Below are 27,567 nucleotides of genomic sequence, written 5' to 3' on the forward strand. Positions count from 1 at the left end.
AGTTTAAGGCCAGCTTGGTCTCCATGAGTTCTAGGCCAGCCAAGGACTAATAATGAGGTCTTGTCTCAGAAAAAAAATGTTAACATATATGCCAAATTTTGGCAAATAGGTAAATGTGGGGAGTCATCCCCAACTCGTCATCTTGTGTTGACTACAAGTCACTGTTACAATACAAGGAACTAAAGTTATTTGTATAGTCTGCCTATCATGTGCCTGGGATCTAGTCACCATTCAACAAATGCTGGCTATTCTGAATTATCATATCGGTAAAGTAGTAATAAGAGTAATGTTATAACAGTCATAGCTGTGATTGTAAGAACACTTTTGGAGACTGGAACATCTGAATGGTGTGGTCACATCTGTGAGTTATCCTAAGTCTTTTATGTTCAAAGGTAAAAAGTGACAGATGCTGGAAATACAGCATTCTGGCAAACTCCAGATTCACTGCTGGGGCTGTGAGCCACCTGGTGCTGTGATCTTTAGTCAGTTTAGAAACTTTTTTCTCACTTCAGGACTGATAAACCCTGAGGTCTGCTTGTTTTATGAGTCCAGGGAGAAAGTATGGGGGAAACCCAAGGTATTCCTATGTGACACTTCTACTCTGAAAAGAGTCATCAAAGCTGGAAAGCCTTTGGCAGCCATCTGGCCAATTCAAGGGTACCCTGTGACTCACTGTGTGGTGATGGGCAAGAACCCAACTTCCCCCAGCATCCTCATCTGTGAAAAGAACCAAGGAATTCTGACAAAGCGGTTGGCAAATGGTGCTTGGCACAAAGTTAATGTTCTTGTCATAAAACAGCTGATGGGGGATCCTTTGCTGTACCACTAACGTGTATTTTCCATCCCCAGGTCACAGCAGCAGCCCCACAGGCAGCCTGGCCCACTCTGCCACGTCAGACATCAGGCCTGGCCACCCAGCTCCACAAGTTGTTCAGGGAAGAGTTGCTGTTGGGCAAGAAGCTCGGTTCCCAAGTCTCACCTCGCCAGGACTGAGACACTCTTCTAGTGAGCCTGGAGACACTCACCAGGCACGCAGTGGCCCAGACCCTCCCAGCATGGAGAGCATGGCAGTGGTGTACAGTGTCCCCAGTTCTTGCAATGGACCAACAGAGTCAACGTTCTCCGCTTCCTGGAAGGGAGATGCTTTCACATACATGACCCCAAGTGCCAGCAACCAAGGCAATCAAGTCAGTGAAAATGGAAAAAACCCTTCCTCGGGGAATTCTTGGGTCCCTCTGAACACACTCCCACCTCTGGTTCCTAAGGAAGCGGCCACACTCTTTGTCACCCGTGATAATCCAGCAGGATGCCCTGGGCTACCCAGCTACTCTGAGCATCCCACTCTACGAAGACAGATACCAGAAAGACCTCCCAAGATTGGCCTTCTTCCCCGTGGTGCCTCAAGGCTGGAAACAGGCCCAGGTGGGACCAACAGGTTCCGGGAGCGGTCACTGTCTGTACCCACAGACTCGGGTGTTACCTCAGTGGACTATGACGAAGAACAGAAGGTCAATGAGGCCCGCATCCTGCCTTATGCCAGTACAAGCTCCGAGGGCAGTAACAGTACTGACAACATTGCGGCCCTCAGCACTGAGCAGGAGGCACGGCACAGAAGGCAAAGATCCAAAAGTATTTCACTCAAGAAGGCCAAAAAGAAGCCCTCTCCACCCATGCGAAGTGTCTCACTCGTCAAAGACGAGCCAGCCGTCCCACCAGAAGGCGAACTGGTACTGCCCAAGGACCAGAGGCCCAGGAGCCTTTGCCTTTCCTTGGAACACCAAGGGCACCACCCACCTCACCCAGATGCTCAAGGTCACCCAGCTGTGCCAACGTTCAAAGATCCAGAAGGTACGCAGTTCTCTCACCACTGGTATCTTACTGACTGGAAGTCTGGTGACACCTACCAATCCTTGTCCAGCTCCAGCACTGCCACTGGCACCACAGTCATTGAGTGTACTCAAGTTCAGGGAAGCTCAGAGTCTCTGGCCTCCCCTTCCACCTCCAGAGCGACAACACCCTCCCAGCTCTCCATTGAGGTGGAAGCCAGGGAAGTAGCCTCCCCTGGGAGGCCCACTGGACTGATGTCTCCTTCCAGTGGTTACTCCAGCCAGTCAGAGACACCCACACCTACTGTCTCCATGTCCTTGACCCTGGGCCACTTACCTCCTCCAAGCACTAGCGTCCGAGTTCGTCCAGTGGTACCAGAAAGGAAGTCATCACTGCCCCCAACATCACCAATGGAGAAAATCTGCAAGTCACGGTTATCATTTGACCTACCATTGACCTCTTCAACCACCCTGGATCTGTCGGGGATGAGTATCTCCATCCGAAGTAAAACCAAGGTGAGCCGCTATCACTCTGACACCAATTTTGGAGCCAAACTAGTACAGAAAACTAGTCCAAACCAACCGATCATGCCCATGGTTACTCAGTCTGACCTCCGTTCTGTTCGCCTGAGGTCAGTCAGCAAGTCTGAGCCGGAAGATGACATTGAGAGCCCAGATTATACAGAAGAACCTGGAGCAGAAGAAGTCTTCACCTTGCCAGAGAGAAAAGTGAAACCTCCCATAGCCGAGAAACCTCCACTGGCCCGAAGGCCTCCAAGTTTGGTCCACAGGCCGTCCTCTCTCCCTGGGGAGTACCCACTAACTTCTCCTACTATGGCCATGACACCCAGGAGCTCTATTCCACACATGAAGCAGCTCCCCCAAGACAGCTACACAGTGTTGCGGAAACCAAAGTCACCCAGCTTCCCCGTTGGGAGGAGCCCTGGGGAATCAACAGCGGCCTCCAGCCTTGTCTTCTCACCTCTTGCCAGTTCCTCTGGTGCTTTCTTCTCAGGAACACAGCAACCTCCCCAGGCCAGTGTAGAAGACGGGGACCCCAAGGTGAGAGCCCTGCCTGAAAGAATCAGCCTCCAGAGCCAGGAAGAAGCTGAGAAAAAGATGACCAAGATTCCACCTCCGGTACCAAAAAAGCCCAGTGTGCTCTACCTGCCTCTCACCTCCCCTGTAGCTCAAATGGATGCCTGCATGGCAGAACCAAGGCTGCCTTTCAGCCCCATCATCACCCTGGAGGAAGATGCCAAGTGTCCCTCCACTGGTGATGACCAGAAGTCACCTGGTAAAAGAGTGACTTCGACTCTTCACATTGACAGAGAAAAAGAGGCCACCTCTCCAGGTAAGTACTGGCTTTTGGCTTTTCCCTTCAGTTGCAAGGAGGGATGAGGGTGAGGCTGGAGTGGAGTGAAAAGCAAACGCCCCAGTATGACCAAATCAGTAGGAGGAACATCTAGAGTGTTTAGGTTAACTCTGAAAAGGAACTGCTGCTTGGCCCTATGGCCCTAGGGATCAAGACTGACCCAGGCCAGATCTTCAAGGCTAAGTCTGGGCATCTACCCTTGTCTCAGGCATTGCATTTGCACATTGGACCTTCCAGACTCCATCTGCCAAGCCAGGCATGCAGTCCCTGCCCTAGGAGTCCAGCTCACCAGATAGTAATTTTCTTTAGCCACACTAAACTTAGACGAATGCACAGGACTCAGTACTCTATAAGACCAAGTTCAAGCCTTCCAGTACTCTATAAGACCAAGTTCAAGCCTTCCAGTACTCTATAAGACCAAGTTCAAGTGTCCTGAAAGGCTTGCAGGATTTGGAAGTGTGTGTTATCACCTGAATCCTTTTTCAGCGTCTTCCAGAAAAAAGGGCACAGTCTTCCTTAAATGATTTGATTCTAGCTCTTCCTCTCCCCATAAGACTAGGCTAGTTGATAATTCTTCCTTTTGGTTGATGTTGTTTCTGTAGGTTTTTGTTTTAATTGCAAGATACAACACTTAAATTTTAACCATTTGGAAGAGGGAGGGCCCAGGTTGCATTGAGTGCCTTCTGCTATCACTCCTTACCTTATTTTTTTTTGAGACACAGTCTCTTACAGAAGAACCCAAAGCTTATTTATTGGCTAGACTGGCTGGCCAGCAAATTCTGGGCATCCACCTGTCTCCACAGGCCCAGATCTGGATCACTAGGATCATAGACATACACGGTGGTATCTGGCTTTTACATGAGGGTCAGGGATCTGAACTCAGGTCTTCATGCTTGCATAGCAGATGTTTTATGAACTGAGCCACCTTCCTGGCTCTAACTGCTCCTTTTTTGAGACACAGTTTCACTGTATCTCAGTGAAGCTTGGCCTGGGAGTCACAATTCTACCTCGGCCTCTCAAGTGCTGGGGTTGTAGATGTGTGTCACCACCCCTGGCTTAATTTCAGCCATTTTTAGCTATGCAGTTCGTTAGCAGTTAAGAACATTGATCTCCAGATGTCTTTTATCTTAAAAATGAAGGTCTATTCCCTTGAAACAACTCTCCCTTTCCTCCCTCCTCCCCTGCTGCCCTGCTGCCCACAGTTCTGCTTTACAGGCCTATAGATTTAACTGCTCTGGATGCTGAGCGGAATCAGAGATTTGTCTTTCTTTGTGACTTGCTTATTTTTATTAATGCCCTCAAGGCTCAATGGTGTCTTTCCCATCATTTTTAAACCCTTAATACTGAACATCAAAATCTCATGACCTTCTTTAAGCTGATTTAGACTTTCAGTGTAAGTTAATCACTGTGCCGAAAGCAAGTGAGCACGTCAAACCCACGGTTATTTTCAAATATGCTTCCTCCGACTCCTCAGGCTCCCTCCGATTCAAACAGGTCCCATCCCCCGCCCCCCACTGGGTGAGGATAATTGCTTTACCCTGCTCTCAGTATCTTGAGTTTTTTAATTATGTATTTACAACAAGGGGGGCTGGGGAATATAGCTCAGTGGCAGAGAGCTTATCTAGTATCTGCAATGTCCTGAGTTCCATCCCCAGCACTAATTTAAAAACAAAAACAAAAAACAAGAAAACCTGCTCCGACCACCTGTTTTAATGAAAAGCACACACGAGAACAGGGATCTTGACCAGTCTTCCCCATGTGGGCACTGAACAGCCTGGGGGTAAATCATTAACGTTTTGAACTTCATGTTCCTCCTTGGAAAATGGAGACATCGAAAGGCTCCTCCCAGCTGTCCATCCAGAATTGCTTTGAGTACCGAGTGAAATAATGAAATTGCGTGTGTTTTGTCCTAGCTATCATGGTCAAAGTCATTCCTTTTGGTTCTTCTGCCTAGGGAGGTCTGTGGAACCGAGTGCCGAAGAGAAAAGTTTAATCAGTGATAAAACAGCCGAGTGGATTGCGGAGGACGATGATGACGTGTTTGTAGCTTCTCGCACAACTGAAGATTTATTTACTGTGATACACAGGTCAGGCTCATTTTCCTTCATTGTAATTGCGATTGCGTTTCCCTTTTCTGCTTGAAGAAAAATTGCTGCCTCTGAGCAGCCATTAGAATTGCAAGTGAAGATTAAGTCCAGGTACCTACATTTGTGAGCACAGTCTGGGGCCTCACATCTCAAATTCACTGATGTCTTTGGGTGAAGCGGAGGAGGGGAGGACCAGGTGCTGAGAGAGGCCCCTCGTCTCCTAGCAACTGCTTGGCCTATTGTGTCTCCATCTGCTCCCTCACAGCTCTGTCTGCAGTCAGAGACATTTAACCCTTAACAGAACTCCTTGTACCACAGAATTCTATCTCAGTATGACATGGAGCACTGGGCAGTATATGAGAGCAGGGACTTAGGCAGAGGGGGAACAGAGGAGGGCATAGGGGCATGACACAGGGCTCTATGAACTCAGTTACTGGTGTGGGGCCACAAACCTCTAGCTGTCTTGATTCAGTCACTGAGCTACTGGCCTTGAATCTTTTAAGTTGGCTCTTGATCCCAGAACTAATAAGGACTGAACCTGTGGTATAGGGCGAGAGTGTCGAGTTGTGGGCATTGAAAAGCATGTGGAGAACAGAGGGGTCTCCAAGGGACCTGGGAGCTAAGAGGTGGAGAATAGCCTATCAGTGCAAGGCTGTTGTATGCATACTGTTGAGCACATCCCTAGCTGGCAATTCTTCAGGGCTTTGCTGGCTTTCTGCTCCCCGAATTCCCTGAATTCCCTCAGATGAATCTTTCTCTCATTCAGGTCCAAAAGAAAGCTACTGGGCTGGAAAGAGACTGGTGAGGGCTTCACAGGAAGCAGACCCAGCTCCCATTCACCAGTGAAGAATACAGCTGAGTCTCCCACTGGTGAGTCTGCTGCTGCCCCGGGGCCAAGTGGCAGTGCCTGCCTAGATGCTGGTAGAAATGATGATTTCAAGGCCTTGCTCCAGAAGAAGGGAAGTAAGGCAACTCCCAGGACCCGCCCGTCAGCGGCCGAGCTGCTGAAGTCCACTAACCCTCTGGCTCGAAGAATCATTGCACAGTTCTCAAAAGACTACGAACCCACTGACAACCCCAGTACCTAAGCCCTGCTTCTTACTTACTAGACCTGAGTAGAGAAGGAGGAAGACAGAGGGCTTTAGAAAGGAACCAACCACAGGAATGACAAAAGAATCATTGTCTTTGACGTTAACTCACACTCTGGACAGCAGAGAGGACAACACAATGGAGCTCACCGGGCACTCGGAAGGGCTTCAGACCGTCCGCATTACCATTCTTTCATTCTTGCCATGACTGAACAATGGAGTCCTACTTCTTGTCTCCCGGCACTGTGCTCTAAGAGAGCCTCGGATCAGAGAGTCTGCATACCACCTTTCAGCGTCCTAGCTTCTTTGTCCATTGACTCCTGTCACTGAGGGGCACAGTAGGGAGAACAGATTAGGGACTTCCAAACCAGGCCTGGGGACAGAGGGTACAGTTCCACTGCTGATTATCTACTCTCTTGAAGAGGCCTTGATGGCCCTATGTGAAGACACAGAAAGACACCGAGGCCTCCTCAACCACAGTGTGACTTTCCCCCAGAGAGAGTTCTGCAGGTGTGCACTAATTACGGCATGGGGTTGATTGGATGGCTTTTGTGGTGCAAAATATGAATGTGACTCTTCAAAACTTCATGCCTTTTTCAGTTTGATTGTCTATGCGGAGATCAGGGTGATGAGTTTTAATAAACTTCTAGGACCTCCCTCCCCCCATTAGCTAGAAAAGATGGGACTGGGTGGTGTTGACTGAACCAAGCTCAGCAAATGAATGGGACATTTTGTTCACTCACGTCTAGCCAAGGTAACTCGCATGCGTGCCTTGAGGTCTTTCAAGTGTCTGTCGACATGGGTAGCCAGGATCTGTGCCCAGCTCATGCTGTATACTCCAAGAACTCTCATTTCACTTGCATGTAACATTCATTACAGGAAGTATTGTAGGTGAAGGCCTGGTGTCACTGAAGGGTCCAGGAGTAGAAAGTAAGTGTATCCTGTCCCGATACCATTCAATTCAGACTGTGCTTGTTTTGTGCTTGCTTGGGTTTTGTTTAAAGAAAGTCTGACTCTTTCAAAAAAAGTCGAGAACCTGTACACTGAAAAAAGATCTACTCAAAATCAAAAAGGTAGCCTTGCTACGACCCGGAATACAAAAGGGCTACTTTTCACCATCTAGGTACTGCTATTTGGCCAACTTTCAGTTAGCTGTGGTGGAGGACAACAGAGGAGCTAAGATCAGTAGAACGCAGACAGACTTCCAGAACAATCACCATTACCCCTTCTTTTCCCAAGTCCACAGGCACTGGCCGTTCTTGTCAACTCAATTTTGTAAGCAGAGCAAGAGTTCCTGATTTCCATATACCTGGTTTCTCAGTGGCTAGGGATGAGATAGGCAAAACACTGAGCAGAGAGAGACCCTGCTGGTCTGTGTTAGAAAGTTCACTGTCTTCTGGTCCCAAGGGACCAAAAGGAAATGAACTTGTAGCATGCTTTGCAAAAACAAACGAACGACAAACAAACAAACAAACGAACAAACAAAAACCAAAAAAACAGTTCCCCTTCCTTCTGTACCTCTGCCCCCTGCACCCCTGCCCTACCAGATTCCTTGCTCAGTCTCCTGGAGGATGCAGCTAGAGACCAGAGACAAGCAGATCTCCATTTTTGATAATCCCTCTCAATGAGAATCAAGCTCTTAGCTCCACTGCCCACACTCCAGCAAGGCAACGTGGCTGAAACTGAAATAAAACTCCACCGAGTACTGAGAAGACTCAGACCCCTGGCATCCTTCGTTGGGTTGGTCTAATTCTGAATTCTAGACAAATGAAAATAGGTCAAGCTCACCAACTGTCTTCTAGTATTTCTCTCTCTCGGAATTAAAAAAAAAGAAAACTCTCTTAAATAATACGACAGTTCTGAGGAACTCTATTTGTTTTGGAAGTGTTTGAAACATTTGACATGAAGATCTTAACCAAGTTTCGTAAGTTTTGACTGAATTCAAACAAGAGTCAGGCAGGAATGTGCTATACAGTTTTAATCCCAGCACCCGGAAGATGAAGCCAGGCAGATCTCTGTGAGGTTGAGGTCAGCCTGATCTACACAACTAGTTCCAGACTGCGCTGGGGCTACATAGTGAGATCTGGACTTCAGTCTTTTCCTTAGTTTCTATAGAAGTATCGCAGCTGACCTGAACTCAGAACTCCAAAAGACAGAGGCACTTACCTCTGTAGGGAGATGAAGGAGCAGATGTCAAGGCTTTTGTCTAACAGAAGCAAAAGGCTGCCTGCCTCTGCTCCTCAGAACCATTGTGAATTGTTGAACGTATGAGCGTATGGGGCTCTGTATAGGGCTTGCTACTTTTGCTGATTTTTTTTTTTTTTGGAAGCGTCTTGGTTGTTCCTTCTCATGGGTTTTGCCTCTCCCCTCACCTTGCTACCTCTGAAGGTGTCCCCCCAAAAGATTGTAAAACTGAATGCTTAGACCGCTTGAGGTGGTTTCAGTTGCCTAAACCCTTGCTTTCCTCTGCAAAACTCTGTGGGCCTGGGATGTTTAGAACGCTTCTGCATCACAGTGACCCTCAGAAGCCCATTAGCACAAGATGGTTTGGGGCAGAGACTTCACAGTCAGAGAAAAGACTTAGGCCTGGGAGTGTCCATTCAGTGTTTGCAGGAATGGACCTAGTTCTAAAGAAACCAGATTATGGGGGGAGGGGTAGTCTGTCATTGATAAGCACACCATCAAGCATCTTTCTAATACTTAACCTTCTCCTACCCTTAACATCATAAACACCAACTCTCTTCCCTGGGTACATGTGCTACCTGTGAGACTGGGGGAGAGTTGGGGAGAAACCCCTTTCAGGGAGGTTCTCCAGGAAGTTGCTACCAGAGTAATCTCTATAGGTGGCATACACAGGGAGTTGGGGGAAAATCATTTGGCCCCAGGTAGTCGGCCTCTGCTTCAAGCTTTTTGTATCCCATTTCTTTCCAGCTCCCATGTTTAGAGGCAGGTGGCTCTGTTAGAGTAGCCTGGATATAGTCAAGGATTGGTGAGACGACCCCTACCCCCACTCCAAGATGCAATTAATGCTTTGCACTTGGTGGGTATATATTTGTGGTTCAAATACGAGTGGTGGAGAGCAGGTTAGTCTTAGTACAAAGGCTGACTTCTCTTGTGGCTCCTCCCCTTTGCCTATACTCCTGGCCTGCATGGGCCTCCCAACTGGCTCCAACTTGTCCTTCAGTCCTAACATCCGTGAACTGCACCAGTACCAACAGCTCAACCACGAAAGAGTCAAGGCCATGGACAGCCAATACATTCCCGTTAGCTTCATGACCACAAGGTTAAGGTTCCCCCAACAAGCATTCTGCCTGATGTCTTCTTTATCTAGACAATACAGATCCAGTTGTCTGTGTAACTTGTTATTCTGAGCAGATCTACCCATGCAGTTGTCCGCCCCCCCCCCCACCTTTGAACCAGTCAGGAAAAAAAAAAAAGACTAGTTATCTATCACTCAGTGCTCTGTTGCTCACTGCTCCGCCCTCTATGTTCGCCGAGTCTGTGGCACAATGGTGAGCTTTTCCTTTGATATGATTTGCCAGGGCCAGGACTAGGGTGAGGCGATTGGGGAGACGCCCACTCTCAAGGCCCCGCCAGTGCCTTACCCTTGCCATGGCCCTGCGATTTGCACTCTGTAAAGTTGTATCAGTTACTCTTCCCGCGTGTACTTGTGATTTGGGGGCAGGTTCTGCACCAAATGTTTCTTTGCTGTTTCTCTGTTTGTTGCCAGAAGCCTTTGTATGCCTAAGCATTAGAGAATCTTAAGTATTATCAAAAGCATGTCTAAATAGCCTGCTCTGGCTGGCAAGTTAGCACCCCGGTCAGGAGGAACACTGTGGCCGGAGCCCCTCAACAGTCAGTTGAGGCTCTGCCCCTGTGACCTTCCGTCTGTTCTCTCTGCTTCATTCTCCCTCGTAGTCCTTGTGGCCCAGCACCGATTCTCCTCAGTGCCTCCTACTTTGTTCTCCTCCTAAGAAGAAAACATGCTCTCAGGAAAGGGATGAATTCATTTGCTTTGAGACTGGGAGGCTTAATGCTACCTTTTCTGAGGGTCACTTGCATTTGAACAGGGGAACAGCCTTAAGCCAAAGGAATGAAGTTCTTGCAGAATGTTAGGCGTCAACTACTTGTACACGTTCTTTTTCACCAAGGAAAGATCACAGTCCTTGACAGCTGACTCCGGAGTATAGGAAATATCGTTTTCTCCTGGAATCATTGTAGTTAGTAGCTGATGGTCAGTTATCTAGCTAATAGCCCTGTGCTGTTTTCCTACCAAGGGACTCTGAGATAAAGCTACTTAAAAGCCTCTGAGAAGGCCTGTATCAATCATTCATATTGTACATTAACATGTTTGTGGAAATGGGATTAATACTATTTGCCATTTAGGTAAAAGACACAAAGATTTAAGGAGTTTGTGAAATGTGTCCTGTTTGTGCAAGGTGACCCTGTCGAATCTGTTTCTTACTGATGTCAGTCGTCCAATATCAGTGGTGGTTATTGAATTGGTTGGAGGTACAGTTACTAAGCACAGGCCTCCACTCCCCCTCCTGCCATTTTGTCTCTGTTTTGTGCTATGACTCCGCCTTGGTGTGAGAATGAGACCTTATTTAAACCAGAGCCCCCAGTCCCTTCAATGCCTTTGCATGTATTTCAGCTATAAGTGACCAAGATAGTAAGGATTTAAAAGGACAAGCGAGTAGGAAAGAGGTACAAAACAGTGCCTTTGTCGAAGGTCAGAAAAACAGTACGATGATTTTTAAGTGACACGAAATAAGCCACGTCAAATTATTTTAAAATACTTTGAAATCAACTTATGGAGGACTATGGTGGTGAGTGCTTTTTAGACACATGTTGGAGGCACTTTAATAAGTTTGGCAAAAAGGAATTTGCCTAGTGAGGATTGTGTGAAGTAAGTATATACTTTTGTTCAGTAAAGGCCCAAATCTAGGCCACTGGTTCTCAAAGTGTGATCTTGGAACCACCAAGAGCAACATATGAGTGAGAAGAAGGGGGAGGAGAGGGAAAGAGAGAGGGGAGGAGAGATAGAGAGAGATTATTCTTTTAAGCCCCCAAATCACCAGAGCCACGCCTCTCCAACCAGTTACCAGTCTTTCCTACTACTGTTAGAGTTAGCAATCTCTGGCAAAGAGGTGTGTAGCATCTTCTTGGTCAGCCACATGTTTGTTCGGTGTTAAGACATTGCCAGATTGAATCGGGCCCATCTGGTCTGGTCTGGGTTTTTGAAATAATAACAACAAAGAAGGGGGTGGTGATAGTGGCAGTGGCTCTGTTTGATATTACCAGCCCTTAAGTAATGTCTTCACCATGGTGGCTGTTCTCCAGGAGGGCTCTAGCAGATTTGATTTTTTTTGAGCTTCTGCCTAATGAAAGAAGTGTGGCATTTGATAGTATTGACCTCCCCCCTACAGGGAATCAAATGAACACCAGAACCAGAGCAACCAGTTAACCCCTCTCAGCCTCTTCGTAATGCTAAGCTTTATAGAAATTTATTCCGTATGTGGTCTTGAGCTTTTCTATGTCCAATTTTATAAAATGTTCTGCATGCAAACACAACATTGTGGTCACCATACCAGTCACCTCAAAGCCATTCCTCCTTCATGTGTGTGCCGGTGAAGAAATACCAACATGTATGTTCGACTGTTTTCTGATCAACTGTAAATTACATTTTCATTACTTTTTAAATGAGATATATTTACTCTGGCTAGCAGTTAAAATTTTATTCTTTTTATTATCTTTCATTGCTACTTTTTTCTACTGACTCCAAGGCTTACTTTGGGGGGGTGGGATTTCTTATTTCTAGATCGATATAATTCTCTTATTTCTATATTTATCTATAATCACAGAGTGTGAGAGCTGAAAGGGACCAACCTCGCTCGTTTCATAGAGTAAATTAAGGCCTAGAAAGGTCCAGTGGCTTACTGAAGGTCACACAATGAGTCTGAGGCAGGACCCAGCCTCAATTCGTCTCTGGCCTCTGGGATGAATGTCTTGTCATTTAAAGCACTATATTTATGAAGGACCCATGACTGGCTTCTACTTGTCTCACTCATTAATTTCCCAGGTATTTCAGTGAAAACAATCTATATGCTTTAAGGGAACATGCGCAAGCGTTCTTTAGTTTATCAATCCAAAGAAAATCTGGTTATTAGTTTAGAAACGCATCTCCCTCCATGTTTGCTCTCTGTGCCCTACTTCATACAGGGGATTTTTTTCCTAAAAGCTATGTGGAAAATGGGTTAATGGATTTATATAGAAAAAATTTCATTTTTAGTAGGAAAGCTTCCCTGTGTAAGGGAATCTTCTAGGGGCTTCTTTTGGAAAAACAAAACAAAACTTTCTTGTCATTTGTTCTTTAAGGTCTTTAATTACTTATCAGTGTGAAGTTTTGTACTTGCTGTTTATTTAAAGTAGGGCAAACCATTGTTAGCTTTCCCAGAATTTACTAGAACCTTACCTTCCTAATCTTTTTGTGAAATCTTCAGACTGTGACATGCTTAGGAACTACTCAATTATGTTCTAGAAACTTCACCTCACTGGATATTTTACCAATCCCTGGGCTCAAATTCCACCTTTATCTGCTCAGATAATAACAGAGCTCCCTAATCAGTACTTATCTCTACATGTGGTCTCTTTTCCAGAACATTCTTGGCCAGTATTCCTTAGTGTGCTCTTACTTTAGCCATCTCAGGCCTCCTTCCATAAATCACGCATACCTCACTGTCCTATGGACCCGCAGGCACTATACCTTGTGGGTTAATCATGCTGAGCAATATTTCTAGTTCCTTCCATGTTCTCATTTCCCTTGGAGCTCTTCTGACTTCCAGGAACAATGAACTTCTCTCATCAGAGACTGATGGGTTTTTTCCCATTGTTTCAGGAAATCAATAAACTTTTTCTACAAAGGGCCTGGGAGTAATTATTTTAGGTTTCTGGGTCACATATGGTTTCTGGAACAGATTCCTTTTGTGAGTGTGGTTGTTTGTTCATTCACTTGTTTTACAAGCCTTGGGACATATGAAAACCATTCTCAGCTCACGGCCATGAAAGGCTGACCCCTGATCCACACTACCTTCTCTGTGACCAGCCCGATGTGTAAACTAGGCGAGGGTTGGTACGATGCCTCAGCATGTACAGGTGCCTGCCACCATGCCTGATGAACTGAGTAGAACCCACAGGTAGAAGGAGAGAGTCAACGCCCACAAATTATCCTCTGACCTCTGCACATGTGCACATGGGTTCACACATACAAATAGATAAATGTTATAATTTACCAAGGTTTTTTTTTTTAAGTGAGTCTTGTACTAAAAGCTATCACTAACTGCCTTCCAAACACCCTGCCATCAGACCAGTCGGCCCACATTGGGACAGGCACAGGTGGGGAGGGGCTACATTCTCTCTCTCTCTCTCTCTCTCTCTCTCTCTCTCTCTCTCTCTCTCTCTCTCCCCCTCTCTCTCTCTTTCTCCCCCCCCCCCCCGCACACACACACATTGACAGAACACCTTATTTCCTTATATGGATCTGTCCCATTCATTGTGTCTCTGTTTGCCCAAGATTGAGGTAAACTGGTAGGAAAGTTTACTTAGAACTTTTGTCCTGTTCTTGCTCTCCCTGTCTTGAGCCACCTGTCATATCCCACACGGTTTATCACCAGTTAAGGGTGCTGTCATTCAAAAGTCTTATAGAACACACTATAAGATTCTACTTCAGTTTACGATTTCCTGGAAAACTCACCAGCTTCCTGCTTCCTTAGGCTGATTTTTAAACCCAGAATACACACATATCTCTGTCCTAATGCAATTGATATCTACCACTGGACAGCATGGAACCCCAGCAAAAAAAAATAGGGTGCAGAAAATATTTGTACCAATGGTCCCTGCCTCCTGAGTCCCCTTGCCCTAGAGTGTGTCATCCCACTCTTCCAACCAATAGGCACCCAACACACCGCTTCCTGTTTTCTTAACTCCTCCCTCTATCTTGCTCCCATCCGACCCCTCCCACTTTCAGGAATTGGAGTTCAGGTTTGCAGTTCTCACACTTACTGTGTGCACCAGTGGCTGCAAAAGTTGGAAACCTGTGTGAGTGCATTTTCTGCACCTGGCTGTGAATTGGACCTGGGTGTGTATGACATACAGTGCTCTCATTGGTCCTCTCATTCAGGACCAGATCTCATGAAATTGGTTAAGGAAGGGAATGGCAGAGAGAAGGACCCTAAAGCATCACTTTCTTGCCTTTGGAGAGCCTCTTTGCATTGGCTTGTGCTGGCTGGCTCTTCTCCTACAGAGACATTTAAAGGAACTCCACTGTGTCATTCCTGGGCAGACAGCATCCACAGTCAAGATGTGTATTGCATGTGGGCTTAGTTACTGGGACATAAATGTGGCTTTTCAATTTCATCAGACTCACTTCTTAGGCCTTTTAGCTTGATTTCTGTCATTTGAGCCCAGGGATCCACCTCTTTCCCGAAATCTAAATTTTCAAACATCAGAATCAAGTAACTTTCAGAGTAACTTTCAAGCACCCATGAAATGATTCATTTCTGCCTTCTGTTTAGGATTTCCAGAAGTAGGAAGGGAAGGAAAAGAGGGTTGTGCCTTGGACCCAAGAGGAGACCAAAAGCAGAGTGAGGACTAAGAACTGGTCAGTCCTGCTGTGCAGCCCTAGTACAGTTGTATTGGCTTAGTGCTGTACTCGGTGCTCCTGGGCTCACTATGCCCTGAAGACAAATGCCAGATGGGAATGGACAGACTGACGGCCTGCACTGAAAGGCAAAGGGTAATGCCCACCCCAGGGGTGGGACTGTGTCCTGGATTCCAGTTCCAGGAGAAGCAGTAAGTAGGAGAGATCACAAACCCAGTCTTTGTAGGATTCCAATATAAAGTAGAAGAGAGCCCTCTGTGGGGTGATATTACAAAGTGGTATCTTGTCTTTTTTTCTTTCTCTCTTTCTTTCTTTCTTTCTTTCTTTCTTTCTTTCTTTCTTTCTTTCTTTCTTTCTTTCTTGTTTCGTTTTGTTTCGTTTTAAGATTCCTTACTGGCTTGCTACCAGCAATTGAACTGTATTATTCTTTATAGAGCTAGAGCTGTTTGTTGTCTTCTTAAAATAAACCTTTTTCTGTTAAAACCACTTTCGGCTTCTCTCCCTTGCTTTCACAGTGCCGATGCCTTACTTCTAGAACAGGCCCCATTCAGCCATTGGGTGTACTAGCCACACGAATGTTCCTGAACAACCTGCTTTCCCCACTCTCTGTGTGTTAATCATGGAGACAAACATGGTGAAACAGAATGTATTCATGAGACAGGTAAGGAGGCTGAATGTCGTCAGATGTCAAGGGGTCACCTAATGGGCATCTGACACAAGTAGGGAACCAACAGAAGCAGCCCTCCCATACTGGAAGAGCAAATCCGGCAGTGGTCATCAAGATGACCACATAATCAAGGAGTTGTTTTGGTTTTTGCTTAAAATCAATCCCAGGACTTTACTCATGCTACCAGTACTCTAGGCTAGAGTTTCAGACCTAACTAGAGATTTTAAGGTTTATTAAAATCATAAGCTAGAAAGTTTATTCGGATCTTCCCTCAATTTCATATGAGGCTCACATACATTGCATTTGGTACTCACAAACTCTGAGAAGCCTGAACAAATATGTGACCCACAGAGTCTTCCAGAAACATGCCCTGGTGAACATGTCTTAGGTTCTAAGGCATAGGGTATCTGGGCAGGTAACTCATGCATTGAGACATACCTCTGAAAGGTTCGAGTTCAGCTGCTCATGGAGCTGAGAGTTGTAGATGTGCATAGTGCTGGGAAATTGGGCAACACTATCTCCTTGCTTTGTTCTCTGGCTTGATAAAGCTACTCAGCAAAGGGGACTACAGTGACTGACTAAGAGCAAAGCACCCAAACCACATCTGACCCAAGTCCTTTCCAGTCCTCAAAGAATATGCCCTCACCATACAGCTGTGTGTGCACAATTAATGAGTCAACTCCCATCTCAAATGAGCTTCAAATACAGGCGTGGTATATGCCACAGGCCTGAAGTCCCATCACTTGAGAGGCTGAGGAAGGAGGGTCTCAGGTTCATCGCCAGCTTATATAGAGATAACCTTGTCTCCAAACAACAAATAATAAATTAAAAAAATTATTCTCTGGCTTTTCTCTTTTTTCTTTCTTTTATTTTGTCTTTTTCTTTATTTTTCCTTTATTTTCTTCATTCCTTCCTTCCTTTTTTTTTTTTTTTTTTTGGAGTTATGCTCTCACTGTGTAGTTATGGCCGGCTTGGAACATACAGTGTAGACCAGGGTGGCCTCAAACTCACAGGGCTCCAATTACTTACCCTAAAGAACTGGGATTAATTTGTTCCTTAACTTTTAAGATTGAGGCCCTTTCAGCTCAGTGTCCCTGACTTTCCAGAGCCCATGGGCTAGCTCATGTCTCGTGAGGTCACCAATTTTCTCTTCGAAAAAGGCATCACAGAATTGCAAAGCCAACAGGGCAAGGGACAGGGCAGGGCTACAGTCAGCACAGCAGCTGTTCAAATTGAGGCTAGAAGGGCCAACAAGGTGGACATAGTAAAAGGGCTGCCACCAAGCCTCATGGTTCTTAATTTGATCCCTGGGACCCACATGGTGAAGCTGTCTTCTGATCTCCATGTATGGCTGTAGCTTGTGCACCCCAACAAATGGATGGACACCTATGTGGCTTAGGTCCCGGAACTTTGATGAAGGGTGTCAAGTGGATGAAGAAAGGACGGACACATTAGAACAAGTACAGTAAGGCTAGGGCCAGATGGGATTCTGTTATTACCTCAAGCCAGAGCTTTTGAGTGTTTATTATGTACAGCACAGGAGGATAGGTTGGCTGGTCTTCGTAGGAGATCTCTGCAGACCAGCAGTCTTGGGCTTTGAATGAACATCCCTAAGGAGGAAGCTGTAGTTGTACTCTTTTGATCGGCCATCCACAAACACTCAGACTCAGAGTCCTAAGTAAAGCTTTTCCATCCCAATGAACCTCCCAGGAAAGGCTTTGCCACTCTCTAGCTCTGAAGGAGCCAATAGTTGAAGAAAGCCTTTTTGCTATAGCACACCCAGCAACTAGATATCAAGTCCTCCCGTGAGGACACCTTGTTTACTGTCCTACAGCTGTGAAGAGACACCATGACCAAGGCAACTTCTAAAACAAAGCAGGTAATGGGGGCCTTGCTTACAGTTTCAGATGGTGAGTGCATGAGTGATGGTGGGAGCATGGCAGCAGGCAGGTGGGCATGGGACTGGAGCAGCAGCTGAGAGCTTACATCTTGTTCATAAGCAGGAGGCAGAGAGAGAGAGAGACAGAGAGAGAGACAGAGACAGAGAGATCAAAGCCCACCCCCAGTAGCACACCTTCTCCAATAAGGCCACACCTAGTCCTTCCCAAAACGTCCACCAACTAGGAACCAAACATTCAGATATATTAGCCTATGGAACCATTCTCATTTCAACCACTAAAGGGATGGAGGGTGGTCTAGGTAACAAATTATCCATTCATCACAGACATATTTTTCTCCAGAATACTACATGTTAAACAATAACAAATTCTTATTTTTCTGAGTCCCTTTTCATAGATCTCACCCAGGTAACACTCCAGATCAATTAAAGTTCATTTGATCATGTTTGTAGCATTTTAAAGTTGTAATCACCATCTTGGGACACATGCCAGCAACCTTCACTGGACTTGGTATTTCCCATGTCCCACTAATATCCATTAGGAAACCCTTGCAGAGGGAATGGCATGTAACATAAGCAAAAGAGTCATCTATCCATATAGAGTACCATGAATAGAATGGTGCTAATATCTACAAAGCCCTTATGATGGTCTAGGTTCCATTTGCTCCTCCATTGCCATTTTTTATTCTTTATTAAGCATCTATGTGGTGAGCTCCTACTATACACCAGACACAGCAGGAAGTTCTGAGGGGAGTCATGGCCAGTGCTGACCCCATGCCCACTCTCGTGGAGTTTCCCATCAGCTGGGCCATCCCCGGGGCCAGAAGCAACAAGCCCACATTCCTGTTATTGCAGAGTCACCACTGTAGCTCTCTGCTCCTGTGGTCACCTCCTCCTTTCTCAACATTTACTCCACATTGTTCTAAGCAAGCACCCCGATACCCCTGCTTCCCATCTTTCCATAAGCACCCACAGAAGCCTCAGTTATGGAGGCTGATAAGTAACTCCAAAGGCTCAGATAGGAAGCCTCCTTCAATACCTTTCATAGCCACCTGGCTGGCACGGCAGTATCCCGAGAAACCTGAGAATCTTCTGTATGCCTGTCCTCAGAGCATCCTACCTGCCTATCATCTGCATGTGGGAGTGGAGTAGACCCCTCCCCATCCTCACTGCATCGCCCAGCTGTTGAATGCTGCCAGGGAGTCACATCTCAAGGACCCAGCAGTTCCACTCCCACGTACATCCTGAGAGCTGTGTATGCATTTTCCAAAGGCAAAGGTGCTCTGTGACAGTATTGCGTGCAACAACTCAAACTGTCCAATGTCCATCAAACGCAACGGAACTGAGCATCATGACACAGTCCTGTAACCCCAGAACTTGAAAGGTTGAGGAGGCAGGGATGGAATTTGAGGCCAGTTCACACCTCAGTTTGTTTGGTTGGTTTTTGTCGTCGTTGTTTATAAAGTAGACGGATAAGCTGGAGACAGTTGAGTGCTCCTGTAGTCCCAGCAACCCTGGAGACGAAGAGGGTTCCTGAAGCTAAGGAGCCCAAAGCGTTTGGGCTATATAATACGGCTTCTTCTCAAGACAAAAGAAAAACAGAAAAAGAACAAAAATTAAAAGGGAAAAATATGGACTACTATACAGAAATAACTGCAATTGCAGCCACACACAGCACATATGAGTCATGTAAATACAAAGCTGAGTGGGTTGAGGGCGTGGCTCAGTTTAGTGAAGTGCTTGCCTATCATGCATGAAGCTCTGGATTCAGTCCCCAGTACTACATACAATCGGGCAAGGTGATACGTGCCTGCAGTCCTAGCACTCAAGAGATAGAGGCAGGAGATCAGAAATTCAGGTCATCCTCACTGTGATGGAATTTTAAGCCATTCTAGGATAGGTAAGACTCTGTCTCAAACAACAGCAAGTGTGTGTGTGTGTGTGTGTGTGTGTGTGTGTGTGTGTGTGTGTGTGTAAGGGCAAAACAAAAAGAATACACATGCTGGGTTGGGGATTTAGCTCAGTGGTAGAGCGCTTGCCTAGCGAGCGCAAGGCCCTGGGTTCGGTCCCCAGCTCTGAAAAAAAAAAAAAAAAAGAATACACATGCTATGATTCCACCTAGATACAGTCCAAAACCAAGCAAAACTAAAAGAATTGTGTACATGAAGATACAACTATAAAGAAAAAATGTAAATTGTTATAAAAAGTTAGGAGTATCAGGAGTGGTGTCTCCATGCCTGTAATCCCACCATTTTGGGGACAGAGACAGGAAGGTCACAAGCTCCAGGTAGCCTGGGATACATAGAGAGGCCTTGCTTTTTAAAGGTTATGAAAGTGGCTACTTCTAAGGGGTAAGCTACAATTAATAAAGAAAGACAGATGGGCCAGCAGTGATGGTACATCCTTCTAATCCTGGCACTCAGGAGGCAAAGGCAGGTGGATCTCTTGAGTTCAGGGCCAGCCTGGTCTACAGATCAAGTTTAAGAACAGCCAGGACTACACAAAGGAAAAAACAAACAAACAAAAACAAAATAAAACAAGACATGTGAAAGGCTCAGGATGCAGCTCAGCAGGGAGAGCATTTGCCTAGCATGCATGAGAGCACTAAATTTAATCCCCAGTACCACAAAAGGAGGCATGGTGGTGAAAGCTTAGAATCTCAGCACTCAGGAGGTGGAAACAAAAGTATCATAAGTTCAATATCATCTTTGTCTACATAGCAAGTTCATAGTAAGGTCATCCTGGATTGCATGAAACTCTCTATCAAAGAAGGCATTCCATTAATAGGCATAATTTTCATGTCTGTTAAAAATAAATTTTAAAACCAGGTATGATGGTGCAAACCTGTAATCCTGACACTAGAGAATTGAATGCAGGAGTACAGCAGTAAGTCTCATATGTCTTATAATAACCCTCTTGCTATGACAAGACACCATGAACAAGGCTACTCATAGAAGAGAGACTTTCCTTGGGAGAACAGTACCAGAGGTATAAGAGTTCGTTATGATAGAGAAGCATGGCAGCAAGAGGCAGCAAGAGAGTTGAAAGGTCAAACCCTCAAAGGTGAGCATGAGGCAGAGAGTGAACTGGAAATAGGGCAAGGCTATATAATCTCAAATTCCTTCCAAGTGACGTACTTCCTCCAGCAAGGATGTACCAACCTAAACCTCCCACAAACTGGGAGCCAAGGGTTCAAATACCTGAGCCTATGGGCAACGTTCTCTTTCAAACTAGCACAGCAAGTGTAAGGTCAATTCAATGAGACAAAGCCTCAAAAATGTATACATATGGGGTTGGGGATTTAGCTCACTGGTAGAGCGCTTGCCTAACAAGCGCAAGGCCCTGGGTTCGGTCCCCAGCTCCGAAAAAAAGAAAAAAGAAAAAAAATGTATACATAGGAAAACAAAGAAAGTCATTTACAAAATGAGGCGAGTATGGTGGCACACACCTATAATCCAAAGAAGCCAAAGTTTGTGAGTTCGGCAACACACATGGAAGGTTTCTCAAGCAAAGTTCTATTTTCTGAGCAGTGGCCATGATGTTCATTATTTGTTACTAGTTTATTAAGTGTGCCAATTAAGAAGACGTTCGGTTAAGGCACATGGTTTTTATACATGTATGCTGTATGATGCTATTCTCTCTCTCTCTCTCTCTCTCTCTCTCTCTCTCTCTCTCTCTCTCTCTCTCCCTCTCTGTGTGTGTGTGTGTGTGTGTGTGTGTGTGTGTGTGTGTGTAGTGCTAGGGAGAAAATGCAAAACATCATGTATGCTAGTCAAGCACTCCAGCATCAAGCCACACATACTCAGCCCACAATTGGTTTTTAAAGACTCAGGATATATTTCTGAGTTACCCTAAGTTTCAGGTGCCGGGGCAAGGGGGGGGATGTGTCCCTCAGAGAGAGATGGGAAAGGGGGCAGCTGAGGGAGGGAGGGCAGCTGCAGAAATCCAGGAAATAAGCATGGCCTGCTTTTCAGAACAGAGAGCAGGACCAAGTGTTGATAATTCAAGTCCTTGTGGCCATGATGAGAATACTCTTGCACATTAAGAAAAATAAGCTGAGACACAAACAGACAGGAAACAATCCTATCAGGAGGCACGCATATGGGGAACCATCTTCACTCCCTAATGAGCAAATACGTACACAACTCAAAATATCCAATGCCCATTTTTTTTCCAATTAGATAGTGAAACGAAAGCGGGTGGTGGAAGGAATGACGATATGTCAGACTGGGTAGAGCACAGAATCGATGCATGGTTCCTGGCTGCTAACACTAAATAAATACCAGCCTTGAAAATCAAATCTGCCAGTATGCTCTGGGGGATTTGAAATGCTCTTATCGTTTTACTCAGTAATCCTATTTCTGGGAGTCTATTCTAGGAAAATTATGTAAAGGAAAGAAGAGGCCATATGAATGAGTCTAGACATGAGTCCCAAAGCTCACTTTTCACCCCAACCCCTGTGGTGTGGCCAGTGTCTGCCTGGCATCGATGCTCTGGGATTACATATGTTGAAAGCAGAATCATGACTTCCTTGGTCCTTCCCAAGCCAGCTGTTCCCTCCCCCCCTCCTCATAAACAGCTACCATCCTGGCCCACACCACTGCCCTCTCCACCCAGACCCTTGCAGCAGTCTCCCAGTCTCCCGCTGGCCTTCACTCCTGCTTCTCTCCAGTCTGTCGCCCACACAGCAGCCAGGATATTGCTTTGTCTTGTTTCTTAGGCAGACGTGCTACAACATTCCCCTTTTGCTTTGAAATAGGCGTCTCGCTAAGTAGCTCACACTGGTCCCATTACGTTTTAGAAAATCTTTAAAGCATTCTAAAGACAGGTGTGCTGGCTCATATCTATAAACCCAGCACTCTGGAGACTGAGGCAGAAGGATTGAGAGTTTGAGGCCAGCTTGATCTTAAAAATAAACAAAAAGACCATGTCCCGATCCCATCTAAAACTGTGCAGTCAGTCAGTCCTCTGCGGGCTGGAGAGAATCCAAAGTGTGCATGTGGTTTTTTAAAGATGTGTGTATATGTGTATATATGTGTGTGTATGCATGTGTATGTGTGTATGTATGTATGTATGTATGTATGTGAGTACACTGTCTCTCTCTTCAGGCACACCAGAAGAGGGCTTCAGATCCCATGACAGATGGTTATGAGCTACCATGGGGTTGCTAAGAATTGAACTCAGGACCTCTGGAAGAGCAGTCAGTGCTCTTAACCACTGAGCCACCTCTCCAGCCGAGTGTGTGTGTGTGTGTGTGTGTGTGTGTGTGTGTGTCTGTCTGTCTGTCTCTCTCTCTCTCTTTGTGTGTGTGTGTGTGTGTGTGTGTGTGTGTGTGTGTGTGTGTTTGAGACAGGGTTTCTCTGTGCAACGCTGGCTGTCCTGGAACTCTGTAGACCAGCCTGGCCTTGAACTCAGAGGTCCGCCAACCTCTTCCTCTGAAGTGCTGGAATTAAAGGCACAAACCATCGCCACCTGGCTTACACTGGGCTTTTTACTCTTACTATCCCTTGAAAATAACAAACTCCCTCCCTCCTCCAGATATTTGCATCTGCCACCTCCTATCCAGAATATTCATTCTTTAGACTTCTTGAGTGTTAGTCCCAGGCTTGCTGAAGAAGGTGTGTGATCTAGTCTTTTAGAGCAGTAGTTCTAACAGTCTAGAAGTCTGGGGCTTAGATGTCAAGCACATAGAGAAAGAGCAGCCGAGGAGGAACCATAGATGAAACCTACTGTGAGAAGGGCATTAACATTTTGATTGTGCAGCCTCCATGATGAGGTGTTGGTACAGCAACACTCTGTGAGAAATGATGGCTCATTGCAACACTGGACAAGGGCCTGCAAAATGGCATGCAAACAATGCTTGTAACCATGGGCAGCCATGTGGAGAACATGCCTGAATGTGTGCTCAGTAAGTATTTGTTAAGAAGGGAATTGATGAATGAAAAGGAACATATACGTGGACAAACGCTCTTAAGGGGGGAATCGCGATGGGGCGCTGGAGCTAGCTCGGTGGTTAAGAGCATTACTGCTTTTGCAGGGGACCTAGGTTTGGTTCCCAGCACCCACGTGGCAGCTCACAGTTATCTGTAATTCTAGTTCCTTGGAACTCTGGTATCATATCTGACCTCCATGAACATTGGGCATGCGTGCGTTACACATACATATATGGAGACAAACTTTCACATACATAAAATAAAAATAAAGAAGGATGGATGAGTTATCTCAGCAGGTAAAGGTACTTGACACCAAGCCTGAGGACTAGAGTGCAATATGAGAACCTTTATTATAGAGAAAAAGAGAACCAACTTCTACAAGTAGCCCTCTGACCTCCAAACTCATGCTGTTGCATACAAATAAGTGTACAAAGTGTCCAGAGGTCCTGAGTTCAGTTCCCAGCAACTGCATGGTGGCTCACAACCATCTGTAATGGGATCTGATGTCCCCTTCTGGCATGCAGGTTTACATATAGACAGAGCACTCATACATAAAATAAATAAATCTTTTAAAAAAAGGGGGAAACATCAGTTCTTAGTAGTGTGCTACATAATTCAAAATAATTCCCCACATTTCTAGTGATGTGTTGTACTCATTTTTTCTAATAGGTTTTTGCCACATCTGTGCATCCATTTTTCTCTGCTGCATTCAGAGGCTCTGTTTCCAGAAGCCTCGGCCACTCTATCCTGTCTGTTCTCTCACGGCTCCTTTTAAAATCCTGGACAGCATTCCTGGCCTGCTTATTTTTGTCGTTTTGTTTTGATTTTATCTTTTTATTTTTGAAGCAGTGTCCCACACTCTATCTCAGGCTGGCTAGGAACTCGTACTTCACCCAGACTGGCCTGAAACTCATAGTGATCCTCCTGCTTCAGCTTCCTGAGTGCTAAGATTATGGCACTAGCTCTCTTTAAGTTTTACTCCATCCAGTTTCATCAACAAATACTTACCTAGTCTCATCTCGCCTGTGGAAGCTCTGGAGAGAGAGCTCCTTTAGGAGCTCCTAGCTATTAAGTTGCCCACAAGTCAAAGGGAGACGGATGTGTAGATGTTACCCAAAATTCCCACATATACTGTACTAGTTGGCTTATGTCAACTTAACACAGACCTAGGCATATCTGAAAAGAATATCTTAACTGACAAAATGCCACCATACGGTTGGCCTGTAGGCAAGTCTGTAGGACATTGTCTTGATTAATGATTGATGTGGAAAGGCCCTTTTCTGCACTGGGCAATGCCGTTCCTGGGCAGGTGGTCCTGGATGGTATAAGAAAACAAGCCATGAGGAGCAAGCCAGTAAGCAGCACTCCTCCATGGCCTCTGAATCAGTTTCTGCCCCCAAGTTCCTGCCTTAACTTCTTGTCCCTACTTCCCTCAGTGATAAAAGTGGCCTGAGAGTTGAAAGAACAAATAAACTCCTTCCCAAATTGCTTTTAGCCATGGTGTATATTATTGGAAACCCTAAGATACACAAGAATACATACAAATGTATACATACACCTGTATACCTGTACACACACACACACACACACACACACACACACACACACACAGAGTCTTTCACACACTATGCTACAACTCTAACCCTATTTGTTCACACTTTCCTGCTTCAGTTCAGGTCCCTCCAGATTCTGGATTTGGCACCAGCAAATCCTTGGAATAAAAGGTTCCACTGGGAGCTGGAGAGATGGCTCAGTGGTTAAGAGCTCTTGCTGCTCTTGTAGACAATCTGGCTTTGAATCCTAGCACCCACCTATATCAGACAGCTCCCGACTGCCTGTAACTCCAGTTTCAGGGTCCTTCTGGCCCTCTGGTCTCCCAGGGCACCAGCACACATGTGGTACACATAAACTGAAGCAGATACACACACACACACACACACACACACACACACACACACACACACTAAATAAATCTTTTTAAGAAAGTTTCCACTGGGTTCTTCATCACAAAAATGTGTGCCTGGGTAGACTGAGTAAACACTAGCTCAACGTTCTTAGCGAATGTGCATGTGTGTACACTTATGCTAATGTGACCCTTGTTTCCCTTAGTTGTCTGGACTACCTCTAACACAGGATTTCTATAGGTTTTGCTAGAGGGGGACACCTTGCATTGTCACACACACTGTCGCTTCCCCATCCATCCTGGAAGACAGAACCATTCAGTCTCTGCAAAGCACTACCCTAGAGATTCTGTTCAGATTAATATATTTAACTCTCCCAAAAACCCTATGAGGGATACTCTACCATCGCCCCTGTTTTCCCTGTGAATGTGACAAATACTAGGTGACAAAAGTGATATTCTTTCAGAGACATTCTCACTGTTATCTGTATACAGGTGCATTGGCATTTGTATTGTTTTAAGTCACCAACGCTGCTTACTACTTGGGTCGCATAGCCTGGCAAGACAAGCCCAACATCAGGTTAGAAGAAACAAAACTCTATGACACCAAAATGACCTACAAGAATCTGGTGACTAGTGACTAGGTCAAGTAAGGCTCAAAGTCAGTTTTGGGAAGAGTGTTTTGTTGAGATCACAAAAGAGTACCAAGGCCCATGATGAATTCAGTTCATTTCAGGATGTCATTTCGGTGGAGAAAAGACTACTTAGTACTTCAACATGGCACAGCTCCCAGTAAAGTCAAACTGGCATCAGGCCTTGGGGAGGATCCATGAGTCTTGTTGCTGTGATAAAATACCCTGACAAAAGCAACTCAAGGGAGAAAGGCTTTGTTTTAACTTATAGTTCAAGGGTACCGCGCATCATGATGGGGATCAAAGCAGCAGGCGCTTAAAAACAGCTAGTCACATCACAGTCAGAGTCAGGAAGCAGAGAGGATGTGTGCGTCTCTATTTTTCTCCCACTCCCTTAAGTAAGGCCTTAGATAGGGGATAAAGGTCCTTTTTCAATGCTCCTCTCCAGAGGTCCTCAGTTGTACATGCCACCAATATAGTTCCACAGGTGGCTTTAAAGGCATGGCTTATACGGGCCAATAACCCATACACTTAATACAGCCAAGAGCAGAGGACAGAAAGCTATGAGCATGAAACCTGAAGAAATGATTCTACTCAACATGGCCAAGGAGACCACACACTGGGCTTGGCCCACCCTACAGCTATTGACCCAGGTGCTAGCAAAACACATGGAATTACTGGCGTCATCCCAGATTCGCTTTCTCCTTTTTATAGACTCGAGCCCATAGGAAGAAGTCACCCACTTTTAGAATGAGTATTCTAACCTCAATTAATTTAATCAACATAATCCCTTATTGGCATGCCCAGAGTCTAAATAATCCCTTAGAGGTGTCCCTGGAGGTTCATTGTCTCAGGTGACTCCAGATACTGTCAAGCTGACAATTAGCACTGACCACGAGAGTGCCTAAGGTGCTTGTTTTGCCATTAACTCGTTATTCTCACAATGCTTCATTTTAGTCTTCCTGGGCCTTGAATCCAGAGTTTCAAGTATGTTGGGGAAACGTTTGTCACTGAGCCAAACCCCTTCCCACCCCAGGAAAAGAAACTAAGATAGGGACATGGTCAGTGGGAATGTTAGCTATCCTCTCTCCTTAGAGGGAAGTTTGACTGTTATGCAAATTCAAAATGTGCAGGTCCTGAGCCAGTGAGATGGATCAGCGAGTGAAAGCACCTGGTATCAAGTGTGGGGGGACCTGCATTCAACCATGTAGTGGGACCCAGAGAGTGAATGGAAAAACCAGCTCTCACGAAACGTGTTCTCTGATCTCCATATGTGCATTCATGCATCCACTCCCGCATGCACACACAACTAAATGAGATGTAATAAAATGTGCATTACCTTATCTCAACTGTTGTGCAATCACCAGCACCACATAAATAAAAAAAATACAATTTAAAAATAAGAAAATAATCCCTGTAATTATAATAACTGCAATTTTAAAAAGAGAATAAACAGAGGCTAGCTAGGGCTGTTAGCGGAGTGCTTGGCTAGCGTGCATGAAT

At 45.6% G+C, this 27,567-nt stretch overlaps 1 protein-coding gene across 11 annotated transcripts in view; it reads left to right on the plus strand.

Moving 5' to 3' along the window:
• The window catches only part of Nhsl2 (NHS-like 2), a 239,526-nt gene extending 224,005 nt beyond the window's left edge, over window positions 1-15,521 (plus strand). For all 11 annotated transcript variants that reach the window (NM_001447009.1, NM_001447011.1, NM_001447010.1 and 8 more), the window contains 3 exon segments: window positions 850-3,180; window positions 5,156-5,288; window positions 6,055-15,521. In NM_001447009.1, coding sequence (NP_001433938.1) covers window positions 850-3,180; window positions 5,156-5,288; window positions 6,055-6,376 — 2,786 coding nt within the window. In that variant the 3' untranslated portion in view covers window positions 6,377-15,521.
• The last annotated feature ends 12,046 nt before the right edge of the window (window positions 15,522-27,567 follow it).

This window comes from Rattus norvegicus, chromosome X, assembly GCF_021556685.1.
Source record: "Rattus norvegicus strain SHRSP/BbbUtx chromosome X, alternate assembly SHRSP_T2T, whole genome shotgun sequence".
NCBI classification, from domain to species: Eukaryota; Metazoa; Chordata; class Mammalia; order Rodentia; family Muridae; genus Rattus; species Rattus norvegicus.